A 27,170-nucleotide genomic window follows, 5' to 3' on the forward strand; every position below is an offset into this window, starting at 1 on the left:
AAAGATTAGTAAGAGAGTGTAAGAAGAGAGTGGATGAGGAATTTGGAAGGAATTTGAGTGTAAAGTGGAGGGACTGTAAGAAAATGTTCTGGAAAGAGGTGAAAAGAGTAAAACAAGATGGAAGTGAAGTTAGCAGGGGAGTGAAAGATAAAAATGGTAGATTACTAGTGGAGAAGGGAGAAAAAGTGAGCAGATGGAGAGAACACTTTTAAGGAATTGTTGAACATAGAGGATGGAAGTAATGCGAGTATAAGTGGCTGGGGAATGGCTGGGAGAAGGAGGGAGGTGAGAAGACAGGAAGAAATCAGTAGGATGGAAGTTGTGGAAGCAATGAAGAAAGTTAAATCGGGGAAAGCCCCAGGAATTGATGGAGTGTGTGGTGAAATGCTGAAGCATGGGGGAGAGGTAGTAGTAGAATGGATGTGGAAGATGTGCAGATTGGCCTGGGAGGAAGGTAGAGTCCCGGAGGATTGGAAGTCAGGTACAAAGGAAAAGGGGAAAAAGGAGTATGTGGTAATAATAGGGGCATTTGTCTTCTTAGTATAATAGGAAAAGTGTATGGTAGGATACTTATTGACAGAGTTAGAGAAAGAACAGAGAAATTAGTTGGAGAAGAACAGGGAGGCTTTAGGAAGGGAAGAGGTTGTGTAGATAAGATATTCATTCTTAGATCTTTAGTGGAAAAGTTTCTAGAGAAGGGAAAGAAGTTGTATGCGGCTTTCATGGATTTGGAGAAAGCATATGACAGGGTGGATAGACAAGGATGGTGGAAAGTGTTAATATATGGAGTAGATGGGAAGTTGTTGAATGCTGTGAAGAGTATGTACGATGGTGCTAAGGCTGCAGTGCGTGTGGATGGTGAACTAAGTGAATTTTTCTCTTTGAAAGTTGGGTTGAAACAGGGATGTGTCATGTCTCCATGGTTGTTCAATCTGTACATGGATGGGGTAATAAAAGAGGTACAAGGTAGGGTAGTGGATGTTGGAGTGGCCCTGGTGAGAGAGGATAGTGTTTGGAAACTCCCTGTACTGTTGTTTGCAGATGATGCTGTGTTGTTGAGTGAAGACGAAGGAGAGCTGCAAGGCTTGGTGGATGAGTTTGGGAGAGTGTGTAAGAAACGGAATCTAAAGGTGAATGTAGGGAAGAGTAAAGTGATGGTCTTTGAGAGAGGTGAAGTCAGTGAATGTACAGTGAGGTTGGATGGTGAGGAATTGGAAAATGTGAGTACGTTTAAGTACTTGGGTATTGTGATGAGTAAGGATGGAGGTTTGGAGGGTGAAGTGCTTGAAAGGGTACAGCAAGGAAGAAAGGTTGCTGGTTCTTTGAAAGCAGTGATAAGAAACAGGGAAGTGAGCATGGAAGTGAAAAAGTTACTACATGACAGTATTGTGATACCAAGTCTAACGTATGGAAGTGAAGCTTGGACGTTGTTGGAAGGACACAAGTCAAGGGTGAGAGCAGTGGAAATGAGTTATTTAAGAGGAGCCTGTGGAGTCACATGGAGAGACAGGCTGACGAATGAGGATATAAAGGAGCATTGTGGTGTGGATGTGGATGTGATAGGAAGCATTATGAGGAACACACTGAGGTGGTTTGGCCATGTGGAGAGGATGGAGGGTGAAAGACTGACGAAGAGAGTGTATATGAGTGAGGTGGAGGGGGGAAGAGGGAGGGGGAGGCTGAGGATGAGATGTAGGGATGGGGTGGAGAGGTATATGAGAGAGGGTGGTGTGAGTTGGGAGCAGGGCAGTGAAATGGCGGGGGACAGGGCGACTTGGAGGCGATTTGTTTGTGGCCATCCCAAACGGGATTGAGGCGTCTGGCAATAGATAGATAGATAGACTTTACTACAGCACACCTACCTGCTTTCTTTTGTTCTAAATATAAATTTTTTTTATTGATTTTTTATGTCTGCACATGTTTATATGCTTAAAAATGTGTTAAAATGTGTTAGCATGAGTTCCATGGCCATCTATAGGTGTAAGCCCCAATCTGACGGAATTTAGTTTTTTTTTCGGCAAGCTCAGGGCCCCCTAGGGTGCCATTAAATTGAAGTTTTACTGTATATGGATGGGGTGATGAGAGAAGTAAAGACATGAGTAATGGAGAGAGGGATGGCATTGATAATGAGTGGTGATGGTTGGAGTATCTCAAATTTGTTGTATGCTGATGATGCAGTGCTGCTTGCAAATACTGAACAAGAACTTGGTAGACTAGTGCAGAGTTTTGCTGATGTCTGTGAGCGTCGTGCCTTGAGGGTAAATGTAGAAAAGAGTGAAGTGGTGGTTATTGAGAGGGAAGGTGACTCCCAGTGTGACGTTACTGTGAATTGAGAGACTGGAATTGATGAGAGAGTTCAGGTACCTGGGTACAGTGATAGAAAGAGAGGAAAATATGCAATAGAAGTTGAAAGTAGAGTGACACAAGGAAGGAAAGTAGCTGGTGCAATGAAGGCCTTGATATGAAACAGAGGCTTCAGTGTTGCACCTGCATAAGACTTACATGAAAGAGTGTTAGTGCCGACTTTAACATATGGATGTGAGACTGTGGTGTGGCATGAAGATTAAAAGTCAAGAGTAAGAGAAGTGGAGATAGGACTGTTGAGGAATGTATGTGGAGTACAGAGAGTGGATAGGATACGAAATAATGTGATTTGTGAATGATGAGGAGTGAGGAAGTCTGAACTCCAGAGTGTACTCATTCATTCATTCATTCATCATCCAAGACTACGTTGCCCCATGAGGAGCATAGGAGCCCAGGGCTAGGTAAATTGGTCCTGATATTTAAGATGAGAGTGACCAGCCTCACTCATCCCTGAGTGGCATTACGTGATCAGTATACCCCAACCACCCTTGGTTATAAACCTACACAGGCTCAATTCGATTGGAGCGCTTTGATTACCCACTAAACCCCCAGGCGGCAAAATTTGGTTATATTGTTTCCACCCAGCATAGTAAATGGTTTCCTGGTGTACAGGAAACCATTTGGCTTGTCACTTAGTGTGGAGTCATGCACAGGCAGAAGGAAGAGGAAAGAATGAAGGAAAGAAAGAAGAGAGAATGTAAAGCCACCCGTAGGCAGAAGGACGAGGAAAGAATGAAGGAAAGAAAGACAGAAGAGGGTGGAAGGAAAGAAAGATAAAGGAGAGGAAAGGGCAGACACCCGAGAGCAGCACTACATCAAGTGAGTGGTATTGAGATGGTATTTTCATGTGGAGAGAATGGATAACAACAGAGTGGTGAAAAAGGTATATCTGAGCAAATTTGAAGGAGGGAGGAGGTGAGGTAGGCCAAGGAGAAAGTGGAGGGATATGATAAATGTGTGTGTGAGGAAGAGAGGTATGGAAGTTGGTGAGGCTAAGGGACTGATAAGAAATTGAGCTGGCTGGATGAATATTGTGAGAAAAGAAGAGCATGGTAAGGGATTTGGCACCCCTCATTAACGTAACAGTGTCTGGATTGACTTTGTCAGATTCATTTATGTGACGCTACAGAATATGGTTAATGTTTGTGGTGTCTCAGATAGAGCCAGGATTCCATTGGCTTGAATAATGAGTGAATGGAAATGTGGCCCATTGAATTGGGCAGACTTGGGCTGTCTGGACATTGCTACTACTCACCCTGCCCTAGGGTGGGAAAGGAGGTCTGGATGGTGATGAGGATGATGATGATGATGAGGATGAGGATGATTGTGGAATGGAAGGGTAGTGGCCTTATGCAAGTCATGGTAGATGTACTTGTGTTTGGGTTGGGTGGCTACTGAGGGGTGGATGTCTGGTAGTGATTCTTGTAGGCTACTGTTTGGCTGGAGGTTATGAGTGACTGTGGTGGCTGTGTTTGTGAAGTGTAGTGTTGGATGGAGGAGGAATAATTTCATATATTAAGGCCTCACCATGCCTGCAAGCATTTGCCTTGGCCTCCAAATGGTGGCTCTCTGTGTTGATTAATCTCTGTCTGCCTTTCTGTCCCATAGTTGGGATACGAGTAAATAAAAAATGGAGATGGACCACAGGCTCCACTTTCACAGCCCCGAATCCAGATGGGGGGAATGGGGATGGCCCCAGCCCTATTTCGGCTCAAAGCTGCTCTGCCGGAGCCTGCCCCACCTCTGCCGCTAGGTAGCAAGGGCAATGTTTTCCAGCTGCATGACCTTGCTGGTGCCAGCCTATGTCATAGTAGGGTAAAATGTGTGATGTGTTAAGTGCATGTAATATGGTGTGCTGTGCAGTGAACAGATTGGAAAATGGTGTTGGAAGAGTAGTCAGACCTACTCTCCATGTTAGTGACCGAAAAAGGCATGAGCAGGGCAATAAGCAGGGTGCAGTTGGGGAAGGTGGTAGGTGTGTCTGGGTTAACTGCTGAAATGTTGAAGGCTTCAGGAGATATGAGTGGGTTCAGTTACTTATTTAGTGTGTTGTCCCAGATGACTTGGCTGAATAATGTGATTGTAAATGTTTATAAGGGAGAAGGGTGATGTCCAGGGAATAGGAAATAATAAAGACATTAGAAAGAGTGAAGAAAGAAAGACAGAAGAGGAAGGAAGGAAGGAAGAGAGGAAAGGGCAGTAACCCAAGAGCAACACTATATCATCCACTCACTCAATGTAGTGCTGCTCTCGGGTGCCTGCCTTTTCCTCTCTTCTTTCCTTCCTTCCTCTTTTGTCTTTTTTTCCTTCAATCTTTCTTCTTCTTTCTGTCTATGGGTGACTCTACAATGAGTGATAAGCCAAATGGTTTCCTGTACACCAGGAATCCATTTATTATTCTGAGTGGTAACCACATAACCAAACAATGGCACCAAGCCCTCTTCCTCTCATCATCTCCAGACATCACCTTCTGCTCCCCAAACCTCGCCCCCACTACATCATGGAGAGTGGTCAAAACCCCAGGTTCTGATCACCTCCCATCATCACTGCCAAAACCAGAATCACTTCAGCAGCCCACAAACACACATACACTAATTATAAGAGAGCCAACTGGGAGGCCTTTGTAACTGAAACAGAACAACATTTCGAAACACTAAACAGTACACCCATCACAAACAGCAACACCGTTGTGCACACATTCAATACAATTATACAAAATGCAGACAAAAGACACATCTCTAGCCTAGAGGCAACAGAAGGGGACACAACCCCAACTTCACACCAGAAATTCAAGGCCTCATCAGACAATGGGACACACTGCGACACTCCCCAACACCCCATACACAAGACACCGTACAACAAATACAAGAACTCAACACTCAAATAAACAGTAAAATATCAGAACAACAAACACTAAACTGGAAAAATTACCTCCAATCACTTGACCACAAAACAAACATCAGCAAACTCTACAAAGCACTAAACAGCATCACACTTTCCAGCAGCAGCACCACACAATCACACGCTGCCATCGCAACAACAGACACCATACCCTCAAACAAACAACAAGCAAACACTCTCATCAATCACTTTTCACAAGTCAGCCATCTAAACCCCCATCCGGAAGACCGACGTATCATCCGAAGTAAGAGACAGTTCCCCACAGACCCAGACTATGCACCTTTCACTTACAACCAGATGAAGCACATCAACCTCAAGTACTCATCTGCCTGTGGGCCAGACAACATAAGCAACATTCACTTTAAACACCTTGGACCACAAGGCATACAAGCACTCACCAACATATCAGACTACAGCTGCTCACACAACATAATACCCAACATCTGGAAGCATGGCATTTTTATCATCACTATCCCTAAACCCAACAAAGACCTCACGTTACCCTCTTCGCACCGCCCCATCACACTCCTCTGCACCCCCTCTAAAGTCACTTAACGACTGGTACTACAACTAGCCACACCTCACATTCCCCTAGCCCAGTCACAACATGGCTTTAGGCCACTACACTCCACAAACACCCTTCTTACGGACCTTACACAGAGAGTTTTTGATGGCATGAATTCAGTTAGTCCACCACACAGAACACTCCTAATCACACTAGACATCAGCAAAGCTTTTGATGCCATCCCCTGCCACAACCTCACAAACAAAATACTCAACACAAACATGCACAATAACACAAAAAGATGGCTGGCAAACTACTTACAGGCAGATGTGCATACGTAACATTTGCCGGTCAGTCTTCTAACATCAGAAACTTCACAAACGGCGTCCCCCAAGGATCTGTTTTGTCCCCTACACTCTTTAACCTATACATGCACGGCATACCCACACACCACAGATACACATAGCTTCCTATGCAGATGATAGGACATTTACATGTAAGCATCAAAATGCAAACACAGCTGCACACATCATTCAACCTTACCTCAACACACTACATGAATGGTTCACCACAAACAGGCTCAAAATAGCACCAGCCAAATCTACAGTAACCCTTCTCACAACCTGAAGAGCAAAACATAGTCACATCCCACACCTCACCATAAACAACTCTTCCGTACCCCCCCCCCACACACACACATATCCAAAGTCCTTGGTGTAACATACAGTACATCAATGTCATTTAAACGACATATCACAAACATTAAAAATAAAATAACACCAAGACTCAGTGCCTTGAGGTCACTTGTCTATACAACAACAAAGAAACCACCACCACAGTATACAAACACTACATGTTCAGTGATGAATTATGCAAGCCCTGCCTGGTCTCCCAACCTCACCAAAACACACTACAACACTCTACAGACCATACAGAACAAAGCCCTAAAAATAATCACAGGTTGTACAGCTACTACACCCACAGACCACCTACATCAAGAAACCAAAGTCCTCAAAGTCAAGGATCACCTAGACATGAGAGGCACCCAGTTTCTTGCTGCAGCTTCCACAAACCCACAATATCCACTGTATTACATGGCAGCACATCCACCCACACCAAGGAACATCAAAACAACACCCAGCACATGATACCATACACAAATACTGTCATCTCTCCACCCCTCGCCCACCTCAGACCAGCTTCTAGAAGCATATCCACACTCAGATCACTCGCCGCTCCATTCAGTCACTTAAAGACAACACACAGCTGCATGCACGGCCTCCTGACATCCACCCTTCTGAATCCTATTTCTCTCGTTAGGATAGGGTCCACCTGGCCAGGCTGAGATGTGTAGGCACCATCCAGCCCTCTTAAGCTACCAGAAGGGGCTGGATGACTCCGTTGCTGATGCCTGTCCAGGATGCAACACAGCACCCCATACTATTAAGCACATTATGGAAGACTGCATTGCACACAATCACCTTCGCCAACAACACAACATACACTCTTTGAGAGCTCTGTGGGAAAGCCCGGTCTCGGCCATGGCCTTCGTAAGGGACTCGGGGCTGTTCGGCCAGACTGCCTAGGGAACAACTACTACTACTACTATAATGGCACTTAGTAGTTTAGTAAGTAAAGTCGCTCCAGTCAGATTGAACTGATGCAGGTGTGTATCCAAGGGATGGTTGGGGTTTGTTGCTCATGTAATGCCATTCAGGGATGAGTGAGGTTGGTCACTCTCATCTTAAATGTCAGGACCAACTTTCCTAGCCCCGGGCTCCTGTGCTCCTCATGAGGCAACACTGGGTTGGATGATGAATGAATGTAAAACTTTTGGACCAGATAATAAAGGCATTGGAGAGAGTCCTAGAAGGAATTGATAAGGGAAAGAGTGAATATTTATGACTTGCAGTTTATGTTTGACAGCTTCAGGGAAAATGTATAGGAAAGAAAACAGAGCTTTGCTTAGTTTTCATTGATTTGGAGAAGGCCTTATCCTCACTGAGGTGGGGAAGTGGGTAGTGAGAAAGGTGAGAGTGCATGGAGAAATGAATGATAAGTTTTCCATGAATGTTGGTGTGCATTAGGGGTTAGTCTTGAGCCCCATATTGTTTGGCATGATGCCTGAAGCTCTCTCACATGACTGTAGAAATGAAGTTCCATAGGAGATGTTGTATGCTGAAGACTTTTGATTGCAGAGAATGAAAGGGAGAAGGAGAAAAGATTTCAGAAGTGGAGGGACAGAATGGAGCACAATGGTTTGAAGGTAAACACAGATAAAACAAAAGTGATGATGTTTAGGGCTTGTGGCGGTACTGTAAAAGCAGAGGGAGTGTGGCCATGTGTGGTGCCACAAGAGTGTAGGAAGTAACTCCATCTTGTGCAGTGTTTGTGATAGGTGAGAACATTAGAGATGTAGTGGTATCAGAGGTAGGCTGTGTAATAATGCTGATTTCATGTGTGCATTGTGTTGGGAAGAGCATGTAGAGATTGTGAAGTGTGAATTGAGTATGTGGAAGAGTTTTGTTGGCTGGGGGACATGTTATGTGTGGGGTTGGGGATGGAACAGGCTCTGTGGCTAGGGTAAAGCGATTGGAGGAAGTTCCGGTAGTGTTTGCGTCTCCTAACATTGAGAGGGGTCCCTGTATGCAGCATGTGTTTGGAGTGTAATGCTGTATGGTAGTGAGACCTGGACAGTAAAGGAAGAGGACATTCGTAGGATCAAATGTACAGAAATGACTGTGATCAGGAATGTGTATGTGTCCATGAATGTATGGCCTAAAGGGGCTAGGATTGCAATTGAAGAATTGAGAGGAAGGATGGGACTTGAATCTATTGGTGTTGTGATGAGAAGATAGAGGTTTGATGACAAGTGCGTGTGTAAGTTGAGAGGTATGAACATTGAGGGTGGGGTTGTGAGAAGCAGACCACAAAAGATCTAGGATGGGGTCACAGAGTATGACCCCAGGGATAAGGAATTGAATAGGGAGGCTGTCAGTTATTGAACTACGAGGAGAGCCACCACTAGGTGACCATGGCCAATGCATGCAAGCGTGTTGGAGTTTTTATAAACAAGACAATATGATGAAAAGGGGATAGTGAAGAGCCTGTCCTGAGGATTGATGAATTGGAAGCTCCAGCTGTATTACTAAGTTTCCCATTCTTCTTTGGAGTATTGCCCTGGAGCCGCAGCATACTCTCTCATATTGAAACTAGTCTGTAGTTATGGACAGTTTATTTATTTATTTTTTTATTTAAATATTTAATTATTATTATATATATTTTTTTTTTTTGGGGGGGGGAGGGGGTGATGCAACATAGAATGAAAAGAATAGGGTGGGAGTTGAGCTGCGATGATGAATTGCGTGCCATTCATATTAATATGATCCATGAGTGGAAGCATTTTTGTTTCTTGATATATGTGATCTTTATTCATGGTCTTGGTGCATTGTGTTATTATTCATAAGGCTTTGTCTTATGCTCTTGAAGCTTACCTATAATTGTGTTGGTTAAGGTGGGAACCCAGCTTGGTGTGGTATACATTAATTCATTGTTGTTCTGAATTATTATAGACTCTTTTCAGAGATTCATTGTGATGGCCAAATGTTGTTGTTGATTAACTCTAGTCTGTCTGGGTGAGCAAGCAAGCAACCATCCCTGTAGGGCTGTCCTGTGCAGGAAATCCGTGTTCCCTTGGGATTGATAGGCCTCGCCACAGGGAGGCGCTTGGAAAAGTGTGGAAGTTTGGTTCCTGGATAGATGTCACATTAGTCTCTGTGTACCCAGTTTACAAGGGTACCATAGTAGGCTCCTCTCCACCCCATGATCTGGTTGTATGGTTACCACCCAGTGTTGTGTATGGTTTCCTAAGTTGGGGATTACAGGAAACCATTAGGTTTATCACTCAGTGTAGTCATCTGAAGTAGAAAGAGGAGTAAAAAAAAAGTGAGTAAGGAAAGGGAGAAGTTCGAAGAATGGAGGGCAGACACAGAAATTGAATGGCAAAGGTGAAGGGAGAAGTAGGCAGCAATACATCAAGTGAGTGGATGATGGTAGCCACCACTGTCCCCAGTGGTCAAAGGTAGTACCTTTGGGTGTTTTCTAGGCATCAAGTTTGAGATACCATTGCACTGATGTCACCAGTCTTATGAGAAAAAGTCATGTAATAGTCTAAAGCAAGTCCTAGAATTATGGTGTCTTCAGTGGGAGCAACTGATTGAAGAGGGATGCATGGGGGGGGTGGGATTCATGTTTGTCTAGACTCTAGCGTGAAGAGAGTAATGATTGGTTTGGTTGGTGAGGCAGTCATTCTGTTTTTTCTAAGCCAGTGTTTCAATGATGGTAGGTACAGATGGTGCTGGGCTTTTGTTCCTGTGATGTCACTGATGTGATCTAATGTGGGACCTGGCCAAATGAGATATCAACCTTGCCAGACAAAAGAACTACAGGGACATGCCAACAATTCATTTTCCCCTCCCCCTGAAAAGATGGATGGGGGGCTGCAAAGTCTGCTCTTGGAGATACACCTTGTGTTTAGAATGGAGGGAAGTAATGCCTATGTGAAAATGAGTGGAATTTTGTGAAGGGCTGTGCATTCCAAATCCTACATAGACAGAGAGAAATACCCAAATGACCTAGGGGAGAGATTGGAAGGACAAAAGGCAGAAATGGTAGGGAAAAAAAAAGCAAGAGGTGGTGGTAAAATAACCACCCCTTGCCCACAAACAAAACTGTAGACACAAAGAAGAGAATGGGTGATATTATGGAATATAAACAAGGAAAAAAGGAAAGGAAGAAGGGAAAGCACATATCCCGGATTCACTCAAATCAACATAATGCATTTTGGCAGCCAAAAAGTCTTCAAAAGGACCATGGGAGAAGTTCAGAGACAGGTTTGGTCTTGGGTAGAAACTTAAGAGTAAGCTCGGCAAAAAGAGCAGCAGCAGCAGAACTGGAGAGAGATCTTCTCAACGTAGGTGCTTGGCAAAGGATGAAGCCAAGACATTTGGACTGTGGGTGTCGGTATCTACAAGGACACCGAAGTATGAGAGAAGGGTCAGGTCAAATGATTTCTGAGCTCCTGGTGACATTTCATCAACAGCAGTGTCCTGAGCATTTAGGTATAAGGGGAACCTAATCAAGGTATGGTAAGAAATTTCCATCCATATATCATCCAATCCTGTGTTGCCCCATGATTGGCATAGGAGCCTGGGGCAAGGCAAGTTGGTCCTGACATTTAAGGTGAGAGTTGTTTGGTAAGAAATACTTATGCTGTTCAGTTACTAAACTTGTGACTCCAATAAATGCAATATTTTAATGACCATAGTAGCTTGCTATTGAGTTAGATAAATTGTGTTTGGCATCTTGCAAGTCTTACATTACAGTATTGTTGACAATCCACAAGTTCTTACATCTTTAGTACTGTAGTGAAAGATTAGCCAAAGAGCAATCATGTTAAACCATACCAGTATGTAGAAGTAGCTGTTGCAGGCATATTTAAGTTAACACCTGAGAGATTTAAAATAGCATATGAATATCGGCAACATACAATAATAAAATAAAATCTCTCCTTGTTTGTTTTCAGACTGGGAAGTACTGCGTTTGATCTTGGAGCGTGTGCCCCAGGTATTACAGAACAAGGCACTCATCCTCTCCCGCCATAGCAATGATATTGACTATGTAGCTGCTGCCCTTTGTGCCCTGGTAGGTTATACGTTCTGTATAGACATTCATCACTTCAGCCACAAATCTTATAATTAGGTGGTACAGTATGCTGCATTGTAGGGACAGTTGATACATACTTTTTTAATCAGTACTTTGTTTATTATTTACATAATCTACCAATGCTTGTACAATGGCCTTGCATCCAACATGCATTTCTTTAGTACGTATTTCCTTTAACCCCTAAAGACCTATGGATGTTGAATGACATTTAATGAAAATGTCGCATAAAGTTCTGTGGCTGTTGATAGCACAGAGGCTGTCAAAAACTGGCGGTAGGTAGCACCGCCTCTTATCTGACATATATAGGACCTGGCCAGTGGGAACTAAAAGATCAGATGGTGGGAGGCATGATTCGGCCCCCTCATCGGGTGTGGGGACCCTCCCCCTCCTCAGGCCATCTCTCCATCTCCCTTTACCCTGTTGGATCCCGGCTTCTGTGTCTCTTCCCACCCAAACTACCCCCCATCCCCCCTCTAAACCATATTGGGTGTGTGTGGCAGACATATGCCCTCCCTTTTCCCCCTCCTGATGCTCCCCAACACTCCCTCCACCTCCCTATTCCCCCTTACTTCTCGAGGACGTCTCATTCTTGCTCATAGTGTTTTTTTTTTTTTTTTTTCTCCAGTTGATTGTGAAGTAACCATTAGACATACGAGAGTGAAATATATATTTTTTGGTGTGTAATATCAGTTTCTTCAAATCTTTAAAACCAAAATTTACTTTGGTGCTTTTTTCTCTCTCTCTCTCTCTCTCTCTCTCTCTCTCTCTATACACGAGGAGTTAGTTTTTATTTTTGACGTTTTTTGATGGTCGATATTGTGGTAACTGTACGTTATGTGATAGTGAAATATACATTTTCAGGTTTGTAAATTCAAGCTCTTGAAACCTGTAAGAAAAAATTTTTACCTTGGCGAAAAGATGCCGTGATGGCGTTGTGCGAAACGAAGATGAAAGGATGTGCAGTGGTTGAGTGGGGGGATGTGAAATGTGTAAGATTGGGCATGATTGGGCGAGGAAGATGCAAGGAAGGAATTCCTTTGTTCATGAATGAGGTGTGGCAGAGTGGAATGAGATTACAAATGTGTCAACTCGAGATGTATGTATGGCAAGGCCGAGAAGGTGAAAGTGACAGTGATTTTAGCGAATGCTCCGTGCGATGACAGGAGTGAGAGAGAGAAAGACTGGTTTTGGGATGAGCTAGATGAAGCAGTGGGGGAAATGCCCTGGAGCTACTAATTGATCATAATGAGCGATATGAATGGAAAAGTAGGCACTGGTGACGAGGATGACTTAATTGGTTGTAATGGAGTACCAGGAGAAAATGATAATGAGAAACAACTGAAGGATATATGTTAGGAAAGGAGATTGTTCATTTGTGACTTGTATTTCAAACGCAAAGATGCACATAAATATACATGGTATAAAGGTAACAGGGATCATATTGATAGGAGCATGATTGATTATGTGTTCATAGAGAGGTCGATGCTGGGAATGGTTCCTGATATGAGGACTGTGAGAGGATGATGTGGAGGTCTGTCAGATCGTGTGATTGTGGTATGCAAGATCAAGCTGAGAGGAGTGAGGTGGACTGGGAGAGAGAGGAGCAGTCAGGGAGAAAGACTGAAAGTCGAGAAGCTGAGGGTCAAAGAAATGGCAGATGAATGCAGGACTGAAGTAGGGGAGGAGTTAGAATCAGTGAATTGGAATGAAGTGGATCTGGACAGCCTGTGGAATGCACATAGGTATTGCTTAGTTAGGAATGGTAAAGCAGTGTGTGGTGTGGCAAGAGTAACAACAAAGAAGAAAGGTATGGCATGGTGGGATGAAGAGGTTATGAGAGCAGTGGAAGAAAAGAGGAAGAAGTGGCTACAGTGGTTACAGGACAAGGGTTCAATTGAAACAAGAAATGAATGTATTGAGAGCAAGAAACATGTAAAGAGACAAGTGAAGAGGAAAAAGAGGGAGGTAAATGATGATCTAGGAAGAAAAATGAATGCAGGTTATTCTGAAAATAGAAAGTTATTCTGGAAAGAGGTGCAGAAATGTAAAGTGACAGCAGAAAGAAATGTGAAAGTGTGATGGACATAAATGGTAGATTATTAACCTGTAGGGATGAAGTAAGGATCAGATGAAAAGAATATTTTGAAAGCCTGATGCATGGGAATAGAGAGAGAAGAGCTGCTGTAAACATGATTGGTTTTGGGGAGGGCAGAGAAGGAATGCAGTGCCAGGAAACGTGACACTCACACAGATGAAGAATGCTGTGAAGCCGCTGAAAAATGAGAAAGCAGCTGTAGTTGATGAGGTGCATGCAGAGATGATTAAGTGTATTGGAGAGAGTGGAATGAAGTGCTTGTTGGAGATATGTAAGAAGGCTTGGATGAGTGAAACTGTGCCAGCAGAGTGGAAAAAGGCTGTGATTATATCCCCTTTCAGAAATAAGGGTGAGTGAAGAGAGTGGAAGAATAATTGTGCCATAAGTTTATTGAGTGTTGTAGGGAAGGAAAATGGAAGAATTGTTATAGAGAAAGTATGAGAGATACCAGAAGTCCGAGTGAGTGATGAACAGTGGGGCTTTAGTAATGTCAGAGGATGTGTTTATCAAATATTTGCAGTTAGACAGATAATGGAGAAGGCTTGTGAGAAGGACTTTGAGGTGTTTATGGCATTTATGGATCTAGAAAAAGCATATGACAAAGTAGACAGAGAAGGATTATGGAAGGTTTTGCGCATGTATGGTGTAGATGGTAAGTTGCTAGGTTCCGTCAAGAGTTTTTATGATGGTAGTGAGGCATTCGTAAGGGTTAATGGACATCTAAGTGATTAGTTCACGGTCAGGTTGGGCGTGCAGCAAGGTTGTGTGATGTCCCCATGGTTGTTCAGTATATTTTTGGTTAGGGTGATGAGAGAAGTAAAAACACGAGTAATGGAGAGAGGGATGGCGTTGGTAATGAATGGTGATGGATGGAGTATCTCAAATTTGCTGTATGCTGATGATGTAGTGCTACATGCAGATACTGAACAAGAACTTGGTAGACTAGTGCAGAGTTTTGCTGATGTCTGTGAGTGTCGTGCCTTAAGAGTAAATGTAGGAAAGAGTAAAGTGATGGTAATCATGAGAGAAGGTGACTCCCAGTTTGATGTTACAGTGAATGGAGAGAGACTGGAGTTGGTGAAAAGTTCATATACCTGGATACAGTGAGAGAAATGAGAGGAAAGTGTACAAAAGAAGTGGAAAGTAGAGTGACATAAGGAAGGAAAGTAGATAGTACTATGAAGGCCTTGATAAGAAACAGAGGCTTGAGTGTCGCAGCTGCGCTAGGCTTACATGAAGGAGTGTTAGTGCCAACTTTAACATATGGATGTGAGACTATGGTGTGGCATGAAAATGAAAAATCAAGAGTGAGAGCAGTGGAGATGAGACTGCTGAGGAATGTATGTGGAGTACATTGAGTGGATAGGATATGAAGTAATGTGATTCGTGAAAGATGTGGGAGTGAGGAAATCTGTGGACACCAAAATCAGAGAGAGTGTACCGAGATGGTATGGTCATGTGGAGAGATTGGGTAGCATAAAAGTTGTGAAAAAGGTATATCAGAGCAATTTTGAAGGAGGGAGGAGGCAAGGTAGGCCGAGGAGAAAGTGGAGGGATATGGTGGATGAGAAAGAGAGGTATGGAAGTCGGTGAGGCTAAGGGACTGACAAGAGATCGAGCCGGCTGGATGATTGTTGTGAGGAGTGCATTATCAGGGATTTGGCACCCCACTTTAACGTGACAGCGTTCAGATTGACTCTGTCGGTTACCTTTATGTGAAGCTACAGAATGGGGTGAAAGTTTTTGGCATATCAGATAGAGCCAGGATTCCGTTGGCTTGAATGATGAGTGAATGGAAGTGTGGCCCATTGGAGTGGGCAAATTTGGGCTTTCTGGACGTTGCTACTCCTCACTCTGCCCTTGGGTGGGAAAGGAGGTCCAGATGATGGTGGTGATGATGTATGTTAAAAAATTGGACCCTTTTTTGCAGCTCTGGAGATAGGGGGGCTTGGAGATTTGCAGTCTTTAGGGGTTAATATGGTAGACACTGAAAATATTCAGCAAAAAAAAAGAAATGAGAGTAAACTCTCAATTATTCGTTGTAATTCATCCAGGCCCTACGCCAAATAAAGTGAAACGCTGGATATTGCATAGTGCCCCCCTCCCCGTCAGCTCAACATTTGGTGTTGAGCCAGATATTGTGTTATTGTCTGTTTCAACCCTCCATCCTAAAAACTTTCCCATGAGTAAAAGATGAAAACTAACCATAAATATAATACAGTACAGTATTGATACAGTACGCTAATACTGTACAGTACAATCCCAGTTAACTGGGAAGCTTGGGGAATTTGCCTTCCCAGTTACTTGTTTTTCCCAGAAATCTGATATACAGTAAAAGTCCTGTAATCTGAATGGCAGGAGACCGGGGGTATTTGACTTTTTTTTTTTTTTTTTTTTTTTTTTTTTTTTTTTTTTTGTGGTGGTGGTGGGGGACTATTGGGAGGGACCTCTGAAAACATGTTGTGCAGGAGGTGGGGCTGGAGCCAGCTCTGTGGTTAGGGTGAGAAGTGGTTGGAAAAAGTTCAGGAGCTCTTGCCTCTCCTGACATTGAGAGGGCTCTCCCTACGTGCTAAGGGATCTTTGTATGCAGCATGTGTTAGGAGCGTAATGCTGTATGGTAGTGAGACCTGAGCAGTAAAGGAAGAGGATATTCGCTGGCTCAAACGTACAGAAATGACAATGATTAGGTGGATGTGCCATGCTTCCCTGAGTGCAAGGCTTGTGGGAGCTAGGTTTACGGTGGAAGAGTTGAGAGATAAGATGGTACTGGAGTGTGTTGGTGCTGTTGTGAGGAGAGGTAGAGTGAGGTGGTTTGGACATGCAGAGAGGATGAGGGATGATAATTGGATGCAGAAAGTGAAAAGCATTAATATTTGGGTGGGGTTGCGAGGGGTAGACTGAAGACGACCAGGGACGAGTCATTAAGTGTGACCTCAGGGTTAAGGGAATGAACAGGGAGGCTGCCATAGATCGAGCAGCATGGAGAGCCACCATTGGGTGAACAAGACCTGCGCATTCAAGCATTTTGGAGCCTTCAAAAACGAAAACAAAAGGAAAACACGATCACTAATTTCTGCCAAGGGATGCCCCCTTCCTACCCCTGTATACCCAGGGAGGAGGGGAGGGGGGGGACAAAGCGAGCTCCACCTGCCTCTACCCCAGCTCCGTACCCTCCCCCATACCCCTACCCCCTCATACCTCTACCCCCCTCACCAGTCATTCTTAAGCGGCAGTTGCGTCTCAGCTTGATTTCATGCTTAACACTCTTGGTCCCACTACTAATACAAACATAGAATACTAGGATATGTTGAAAGAAGAGAGAGGTATATGTGAGCAGGAGAAGGGAGGTGAAGAGATTGGTGAAGGAGAGTAAGAAGAAAGTGGATGAAGAATTTGGGAGGAATCTGAATGTGAAATGGAGGGAGAGTAAGAAATTGTTTTGGAAGGAGGTAAAGAAAGTAAGGCAGTGTGAAAGGAGAAATAGTAGGGGAGTGAAAGATTGGAATAATAGATTGTTGGTGGAGAAGAGAGAGAAATTGAGGAGATGGAAGGAGCACTTTGAGGATTTGTTGAATGTAGAGAGTGAGAGCAGTGCGAGTATGAGTGGTTAGGGAATGGCTGGGAGAAGGAGAAATGAGAGGAGGGAGGAAGAGATCAGTAGGGCAGAAGTAGTGGAAGCGATGAAGAAGATCAAGTTGGGAAAGGCCCCAGGAATTGATGGAGTGTGTGGTGAAATGCTGAGATTGTTGTGGAGTGGATATGGACGTTGTGTAGATTGGCTTGGGAAGAGGGAAGGATTCCAGAGGACTGGAAATCAGGTATAATTGTTCCTTTATACAAAGGAAAAGGGGAGAGAGAAGTATGTGGTAACCATAGGGGTATTTGCCTTCTTAGTGTGACTGGTAAAATATATGGTAGAAAACTCATTGATAGGGTTAGGCATATGACAGAGAAGCTAGTTGGAGAAGAACAAGGGGGATTTACGAAAGGAAAAGGATGTGTAGATCAGATATTTGTTCTAAGATGTTTAGTGGAGAAGTATCTAGAGAAGGGAAAGAAAGTGTATGCTGCCTTCATGGACTTGGACAAAACTTATGACAGAATAGATAAGCAAGGTATGTGGAAGGTATTGAGAATATATGGAGTGGAGGGGAAATTGTTGAGTGCTGTGAAGAGTATGTACGAAGGAGCTAGGGCTACGGTGTGAGTGGATGGTGAGCTGAGTTCTTGATCTCAGTGTGGGACTGAAACAGGGTTGTGTGATGTTTCCATGGCTGTTTAAAATATACATGGATGGGGTTGTAAAGGAGGTGCAAGGTAGGGCAGTGGATGTGGGGCTGGCTTTAATGAATGAGTGTGAGATTTGGAAGATTCCGGTGTTGTTGTTTGCTGATGATACAGTATTGTTGAGTGAAGATGAATGGGAGTTGCAAGGTTTGGTGAATGAATTTGGGATAGTGTGTACAGTAAGAAGAGGAATCTGAAAGTTAATGTAAACAAGAGTAGAGTTATGGTGTTTGAGAGGAATGAAGTCACTAAATGCACGGTGAGGTTGGATGGCGTGGATATGGAGAATGTGAGTGCATTCAAGTACAGTACATGGGTAGTGTGATGAGTAAGGATGGAACCTTGAGGGATGAAGTACGTGAAAGGGTACAGAAGGGAAGGAAGGTTTTTGGTTCACTTTTATTATATCCTTTCTTGTTCCAGGATCTTTCCTCACCCAATCTGATATGATGATGATTTCCCCCTGTCCCCCCTCCCTTCCCCCCACCCCCCGAAAAGCCTCGGTTTAGTCTAATGCACAGTAGTTGTACGGTTGTACGAAAAAGTATCGTTACTCTGGGGTCTAATAGATATGAAAATGGACACGACAATGGCTGCCATCTCTGAAGGGTTGATATTCCTGCGTGGGAGACTATGGAAGACTGGGTATTGGAGAAGATTTAATCTAGGATAGGAAATAGTGGAGAAAAGCCATCGCACATCCAACCCCGGTTTGAATGTGGGAACAGAAGAATGAAAAATGAAGATGATGATGATGATTTTTGTTCCAAGATATTTCCTCACCTAGTCTGAAATGATGATGATTCCCTTCTCTCCAACCTTCCCTCCTCCCCCCCCCACCCCAAAAAAAAAAAATCAGTTTAGTCTAATGCACAGTAGTTGTACAGCTGTAGAAAAAGTATCGTTACTCAGGGGTCTGATAGATACAAAAATGAACACGACAATGGCTGCTATCTCCGTAGGGTTGGTATTCCTGCGTGGGAGACGTATCAGCTAATACAGACGGTGATATCTTGAAACAATACCTTCTACTGTAGGGCTCATAGTAAAATATAACCAACAGTGGTGGATATGCAGGGGTACCAACAGTTTCCAACCCCCCCAGCCTGTATATTCAAAAGCCATCGTCGTTTGTCAGGTTGTTTCGCACAAAATTGTAACAATACTTTTTTGTACAGCTGTACATACAGTTAGCTTATCAAGTGAGTAATGATGTATGGAATTAAGAAATCTTTTACTTTTTATAAGTACTGCATCGACTTTATAGTATGCAATTAAGGTGAAAAACAGTAATCTAACAGCCTTCATTCTTTTCCAGGATACAGATAAATCACTGGGGCTATCTGAGACACTGCACAACACACCTGCCAAATTCACACACTCAGACTTTCATTGTTATGTTTTTCCAGTGTTGACAAAGCTTCAGTCTTTTCACATGCATATGGAGCCCCCCCTCCCCCCTCCCCCTCCAAAAAAAAGTCCAGAGTAGTCAAGTGCACAGCTGTTGTATGTATAGTTCACTCTTCACATTATTAATAGTGTATGGCATTAAGAAATCTTATTGACAGGATTAAGGAAATAACAGAGGAATTAGTTGGAGAAGAACAGAGTTTTAGGAAGGGAAGAGGTTGTGAAAAAGTTTCTAGAGAAGGGAAAGAAGTTTCATGTGGCCTACAAGGAGTTGATACACAAGGAATGTGGAGAATATCAAGAATATGTGAAGTAAATAGGAAGTTGTTGAATACCGTGAAGAGTACGTTTGAGGGTGCTCAGGCTGCGGTGCGTGTGGATAGTGATCTGAGTGAATTTTTCTGTCTGGATATTAATTGAAATATGGATATGTCATGTCTCATGGTTCTTCCATCCATCCATCCATCATCCAATCCTACATTGACTCATGAGGAGTGTAGGAGGCCAGGGCTAGGCAAGTTGGTCCCGACATTTGAGAGTGATGAGCCCCACTCATCCCTGAGTGGCATTATGTGAGCAGTAACCCCCACCACCGCTTGGATATAAACCTTCACCTGCTCAGTCCAATTGGAGTGCTGTAATTACCCACTAAACCACCAGGCACCATTTGGTTATATGGTTACCACCCAGCATAGTAAATGATTTCCTAGTGTACAGGAAACCATTCGGCTTGTCATTCATCGTTGAGTCACCCACAGGCAGAAGAAAGAGGAAAGAATGAAGGACAGAAAGACAAAAGAGGGAGTGTAAAGTCACTCATAGGCAGAAGGACAAGGAAAGAATGAAGTAAAGAAAGACAGAAGAGGACGGAAGGAATGGAGGGAGGAGAGAAAGGGCAGACACCCAAGAGCAGCACTACATCGAGTGAGGTGCCCCAAATGAGAGGGCAGCATTTGGAAGCTTCCTGTACTTTTGTGTGCAGATGATGCTGTAATGTCAAGTGAAGACGAAGGAAAACTGCAAGGCTTTGTGAATGAGTTTGGGAGTGTGTGTAAAAAGTAGATTCTAAGGGTTAATGTAGGGAGAGTTATGGTCTTCGAGGGAAGTGAAATCACTGAATGAACAGTCGGGTTAGATGATGAGGAAATGGAAAACGTGAGTGCATTTAAGTACTTGAGTAGTGTAATGAGTAACACTGAATGTTTGGTGGATGAAGTGCATGAAAGAGTATAAAAGGGAAGAAAGGTTGCAGGTTCTTTGAAAGCGGTGATAAGAAATAGGGAAGTGAGCATGGAAGTAAAAAAGTTGCTGCATGGTAGTGTTGTGATACCAACTCTAACGTATGGAAGTGAAGCTTGGGCCATGTTGGAAGGACACAAGTCAAGAGTGAGAGCAGTGGAAAAGAGTTTTTTGAGAGGAGCATGTAGATTTACATGGAGAGACAGACTGACAAATGAGGAAATGAAGGAGCATTGTGGTGTGGATGTGGATGTGATAGGAGAAACACATTGAGGTGGTTTAGCCATGTAGAGAGGGTGGAGAGCAAGAGACTGATGAGGAGAGTGTATATGAGTGAGGTGGAGAGGAAGGGGGAGGCCAAGGATGAGATAGAGGGATGAAGTGGAGAGGTATATGAGAGAAGGGGTTGTGAGCTGGAGGGAGGGCAGTGAAATGGCATTGGACAGGGTGACGTGGAGGCGATTGGTTTGTGTCCGGCCCTTACGGGATTAAGGTGTCCACCAGTAGACAGATAAAATAAGAATTCTTTGACTTTTTTTTAATACAGTACTGCAGTTACTATATACAGTAGAAGTCCGATTTTTCGGCATCTATGGGACCAGGCAAGTGCCGTAAAATCAAAATTGCCGAATTATCAAAAACCCTACCCACTCAGTACCTTATATGTTTCGGTGAACACTATCATCACTACTCATATCATTACAAATGTGTTTGGAGAGAGTACTGTATACTGTTTGATACTGTACAATACTGTAATGAATATAGTACTATACATGAATATGAAAAATAAAGAAATTAGTGAACATACTGTATATAAATGTAATGGTACAGTAGGCCTACAAGTTCACATGCACTTACCTAAACTTATAGTCGGTTCCTTATTTACATATGTACAATAGAAGGGGTTGATTGGAGTCTGCTACTGCTGGAAGAAGTCCCCAGCAGTAGAAGGTCCTGCAACAGGCTCTAAGGACTCCTGGAGAATTTCAAGACTGACGAAAAAAATTGGAAAATCTGCCGAACAATCAGAGATTTTCATAAATGGGACTATTTCTCAAAACTGCCGAAATGTCAGATTTGCCGGGGAATTGGATGCCGAAGAATTGGACTTTTACTGTACAGTAGTATGCAGTTAGGGTAATATAATCTGACAGCCTTCATTTTTTTCCAGGTTACAGAAAAGTCATTGGGGCTACCTGAGACACTGCACAACACGCCTGCCAAATTCACACGCTCAGACTTTCAGAGTTATGTTTTTCCAGTGTTGGCAAGTCTTGCATCTTATCACATGCATATGGAGCCTCTCATTCAGCAAAAGGTAACACAAATAATATGTAACTAATTACAACTTAGGTATGGATCAGCCCAGAACAAGATGGGATTTGGAAATTGGGCTTTTATGAGGTCACTCAACTTCTTTCATGTTAGAACCTTGAGGGACACCTTACTTCAGAAACTCTTATTTGCCATAATTGTTTGGCAGTCACTGATTGAGCAGGGTTGGTCAGAGGAAGGTTGGGAGGCTAAAATGGACACTTGAGAACTTGAAGCAAACTGATCTACCAGCAATACAGCTTTTGCAAAATTGCATATAGTCATTTTGCTCGTCATTGTAAAATATTACCCAGTGTTTTAAAAATGCCCATGTGTGTTTGCATATCATAAGTTGTTAAGTTGGCCTAGATTTTTGTCCCTCTGCAGGTTGTTTCATGCAGCTCACTTGTGGAAAGAGACAGTGCTGTTGCTTTACATCCTTTCCATTGCACTTATTTGAAACTAGCAGTGTATTCTTTTGTTTATCTACAATATTTTCACAGCTCTGCATTGACAATGGAGAGATTGAATTTGTAGGTCACGAGAGAGAGAGAGAGAATCACCTTATGGAATGAAGGTGTCATATGTATGTTAACACATCTATTGTATAAAATTTATTTAGCTTGTTATGGTTTTTGGGTGACTAATCCTATCTCACATCAGTATTTTATCCCAGAACATGTTTTATAAGTGGTTGCATCATATCATATCATTTATAAAGGCTCCAACATGCTTGCATGTGTTAGCTTTGGGCACGGAATGGCAGCTGTCCACACTGCCCAATCTCTGGCATCCCCCTTAATCAGTCCCATATATCAGTCACACTCTATGACCTTGTCCCAGGTCATTTTCAGTCTGCCTCAAGGAGCCCTTCCTCCGACATTCACACTTCCCACTTTCCACACCCAGTTGTCATCCTTCATCCCCCCCACATGCCTAAACCATCATCACATGCCATTCTACTCCAGTCCTGTCTTTCCTCTCAACTCTTCTGTGATAACGTACCGCCCCCCCCAAGGCCTCGCATTCAAGGATGCTTTACACAACCATGTAACCATTGTCACATCTGTATGTTTGAGCCAGTGAATATCCTCTTCCATTACTGCCCAGGTCTCACTGCCATAGAGCATTACACTCTTAACACTTTGCATCCAAATATCCCTTACTACAGAGGGAGAGCCCTGTCAGTGTCAGGAGAAGCAAAAGCTCCCTGAACCTCCTCCAATCACTCCTCACCCTAGCCACAAGGCTAGCTCCAGCCCCACCTGCAGCACATTGCATGTCCCCTAAATAACAGAACTCTTCCTCACATTGAAGAGACTCACCAGCAAGATCAATCCTTTCATACCTGACAGTCTCTGTGTATTCTCCCTGATACACCTTACACACAAAATCAGCATTATCTCACATTATATCTTTAATACTATGGTTTGGAGGAATGACTACTGTACAACTTTTTTAAAGGTAAAAGAAGTAGTAGTGTATCTCAAAATTTTCATTGGCTGAGGCCATAATATCAGTAAAATAAAGTTTCTCAGGATTAGGGTGCAGCAGAGGTTGAATGTGTTCAACTATATCTAAAGTTACTTGCACAGTCAGTTCAGCCCTACTACCCTGGAAAACTTTCATCACTTTAGGTTCACAGTGGAAGTTGGCAGTAAATTTTGTGTGAGTTTTGAAGCTGATTAGGCCATGCTTTATATATATATAAAACCTTGTGAAGAAGTTAGATTGTATGCTGGCTGCATATATATATATATATATATATATATATATATATATATATATATAAACCATGTGAAGAAGTTAGATTGTATGCTTGCTGACATGTAGGCTAAATGACATGGCTATGGATTTGGCCACAAAATCCTGTAAAGTGATGCTTAATTGATATAAAATGTTGCACTTTCTTATACATTTTTCAAAGAATTAATGGTTTCAGCTTCTTGTATTTTGCTCTATAATAATAAAAATAATTTAGCGTCATATGTATGCTCAAATAATGTACAGTATAATGCTTAAATTTCCGGTATCCACCTCTGTGCTCAGCTAGACTCCTTTCTAACTGTGCATCTCAGTGAACTTTAAGAAGTGAAACACACCATGTATTTTTAATGTCTGAAGCTCTTTAAGTACAGAATATTATGATTTCTTTTCATTCCTGTATATGCATTTTTATGCTCTTTTCAAAATTGTTTTCATTGCCACATGACTAATAATTTTAGCATTTTCACCTTTTATATAATATTATGTCCCCACGTGTCAAGTGGGGTTGGTGGAGGATTAGTGCCCCTCCCTGTAAAACAATTAACTCTAATCCCTTGGCCACCCCGATTGGGATACATGGCGTCTGGCAATGAATGAATGTCCCCACCCCACACTGCCACAGGCTCCAGCAGCAGTAGGTCAGTACAGGAAGGATGTTGCCCAGTGAGTTGTTCTTTCTATGGTCGGCCTTTAGGTATACAGTACACAAGATCAGCTCAGGTGTCGTAAATAAACACTGGCTTCTTTAGTTCAGTCTTTATTTTTCAAATAATTACAGTTATTGCATTCCAGCCTCACTTCACTATTCTCACAAGCATAGGAGCTATACATACTTTACTAACTGCTATAACCCTTAATGCCTGACAACACTTCACTGTTATTACACAGGTACCGAAGGTATACAAATTTCACTGCACTGACACTGCACTACATTCAGACTGAACTGAAAACTGACTGAACTTGAACTAGTCTCTTCCCCATTCTTATATAAGCTTGCATTGTTCTGGAATTATCTACTTCTCCAGAGTTCTGGTGTATTCCAGAGAGAGAGAGAGCATTGGGTACAACAGTTACCAGCTCGGAGATAACCAAAACATGTAAGAGTTTTCTTACATTACATAACACTGTAAATTATGTAGCATACAAACTTAAATTACACAATTTAATAAGCAATCACATAAATAAGACGTTATAAAGAAAAAGAGCACAAAAATTAATGCACATGAACGAACAACCGGAGAGAGCAGACGTCCCAGCCATCGCTCCTAACCTTAAGTAGTTTCAGGAATTTTGTCTGTCCTGTCTCCTAAGGTCTTGTCTTAAATTTAAAATAATGAAAGTTAATAGACTACCAAAAATGTAAAGATTTATTGGCTATAGTATACATGAATGTTTGTAGTTTTTTCGGTAACAGCTGTTTTGGTACTTTACATTAAACATGGCCGAAAATGTAAACAATGAGGGACTTGAATTTCAAGGATTTGATATAAATACCAATGTCATGGACCTGGTTAAAACATTAATTATGAGAATTAGTGAACTTGAAAAGAAAGTAGAGAATCTAGTGATAAAAGATGTGTCTGAAAATACGGATAGTACCATACAGAGTCTGATCCAATCCAATGAAACAATGAATGAAGAGATTAGGAATTTGAAGCGGGAAAATGTTGAATTGAGGAGGAAACTAGAAGAGCGTACTAATAAAACGGAGAAGGTGAGTAATGTATTAGAAGAGCATAAGGCAAAGTGGGCACATGTAGAAGAAGAACAGAAAGAAGTGGTCAGCTTAAGAGAGATCATCCAAGAAGAAAGGGAAATGAACAAGAAAAAAATGGAAGAAAATGTAGTGAAAATACTGAAGAAAAAAGAGAAAATAGTGAGAGAAACTGTGGAAAGGAACAGATGTGTGGTAGTATTTGGAAACAGGGAAGAGGAAGAAAAGGTTAGGTTCGTAAGACTCGAGAGAGACATGAACCTGGTGAGAGGAATATTAGGCAAGATTGACCCCGAAGGAGACAAGTGGGTAAAAGAAATTGAGGAAGTAAGGAGGATAGGGCCTTATAAGAAAGGGGAAACAAGACCAGTGAGAGTAAAGTTTACATCAGAGAGTGTAATAAAGTTTACATCAGAGAGTGTAATAAATGAGATACTTAAACTGACTTGGAAATTAAGCAAAGAGGCGGGGATGGAAAATATTATAATAAGAAAAGATCTGAATGAAGAAGAAAGAGAAGTTTTAAAATCATTAAAGGAAGAAGCAAAGGGAAAAAATGATAAGAGGACAGAGGAAGAATGTAATACTTTTTTTGGGAGAGTATTGGATATGAAAGTAAGGAAGTGGTATTTAAGGAAATAGAAGTGAAGGAAACTAAGGGGGATGGCTGTGAAAGATCAGAAGTTGAGGAAGTTTTACGGATAGAGAGTAGGAGAGAAGAGGGTATTAAAAACGTCAAAAATAATTTGAAGGTGATATATACTAATATTGATGGTTTCATTTCGACAGGGATCGAAATTAACGATATCTTGAGAGAACATGAACCTGATATCATGTGCCTTGTAGAGACCAAATTATGAGAAGATATTGATGTTCATTTGGGAGATGGTAAATAGAAACTGTGGAGAAAAGACAGGAAAGAAAAAAAGGGAGGAGGAGTGATGATAGCAGTGAAGAACAACATAAATGTAGATACTGTGGAAATGGGAGAAGGCAGGGCTGAAGTGATATATATGAAATTAGAAACTGGAGAGAATGTTAAGAGAGATATGGCGGTAGTGTATGTTCCCCCAAAGACAAGAGCATGGAAGAATGACGAATACCATGAGATGTTGTCATATATGGCCATCTGTTTGCAAAAAATAGTTGAGAAAAGCAATAATATAATTTTAGTGGGTGACTTTAACTGTAAAGAGGTGAACTGGGAGGAATGGTACTCGGGAGGCGGCGAGGATTCATGGGGCACTATGTTATTAAATCTATCTATCTATATACCTAGGCTGCTTCCCCCAAGGAAAGGGAGGTAGCCGAGACAGGACGACACTCCCCATTTACTCATCCATTCAAACACATTCATTCGCATCTTAGCCCCAAAGGGGAGAACGGACAGATCTTCACCGCACCACACCGCACAAGGGTCAACTGCGCAATGCAATCAGTGACATCCGCAGCAGGGCCCGACAGCAGAACTGGTTTACCCCTGCCACATCATAACAGACCCATCCCCTTACCCGCACGTGACCTGACTAGCTGATCAGACCAAATGCGGGAGAATATCCCCTCAGGGCTGCGTCATCACTTATTCATTCACAATTTCTCTCCATTTATTTCTGTCACGCACAGCCACTCTTCCTTGCTCAACAGACATCCCTCTCGCATCCAGCGCTCTCTTCACACTGTCCATCCATCCTATTTGTGGTCTTCCTCTCAGCCTTACACCTCTCACATCAGATCTAGTTATCTTTTTCACCAATTGCTCATTATCCATTATCTCCATATGCCCAAACCATCGCAACACCCTCTTCTCAACTCTACCAGCCATCTCCCGAACAACTCCAGTTCTCCTTCGC

At 42.6% G+C, this 27,170-nt stretch overlaps 1 protein-coding gene across 1 annotated transcript in view; it reads left to right on the forward strand.

The window, feature by feature from the left end:
• Positions 1 to 27,170, forward strand: part of gig (TSC complex subunit tuberin) — a 686,003-nt gene that overhangs the window by 160,985 nt on the left and 497,848 nt on the right. Inside the window, exons 10-11 of the mRNA XM_080266862.1 lie at positions 11,355 to 11,473; positions 21,697 to 21,843. Of these exons, the coding sequence (XP_080122988.1) occupies positions 11,355 to 11,473; positions 21,697 to 21,843 (266 nt within the window). The remainder of the gene's footprint in view (positions 1 to 11,354; positions 11,474 to 21,696; positions 21,844 to 27,170) is intronic.

The sequence above is a fragment of the Coenobita brevimanus genome, chromosome 22, assembly GCF_032717465.1.
Source record: "Coenobita brevimanus isolate Jiangsu-jjx chromosome 22, ASM3271746v2, whole genome shotgun sequence".
Taxonomy (NCBI): domain Eukaryota; kingdom Metazoa; phylum Arthropoda; class Malacostraca; order Decapoda; family Coenobitidae; genus Coenobita; species Coenobita brevimanus.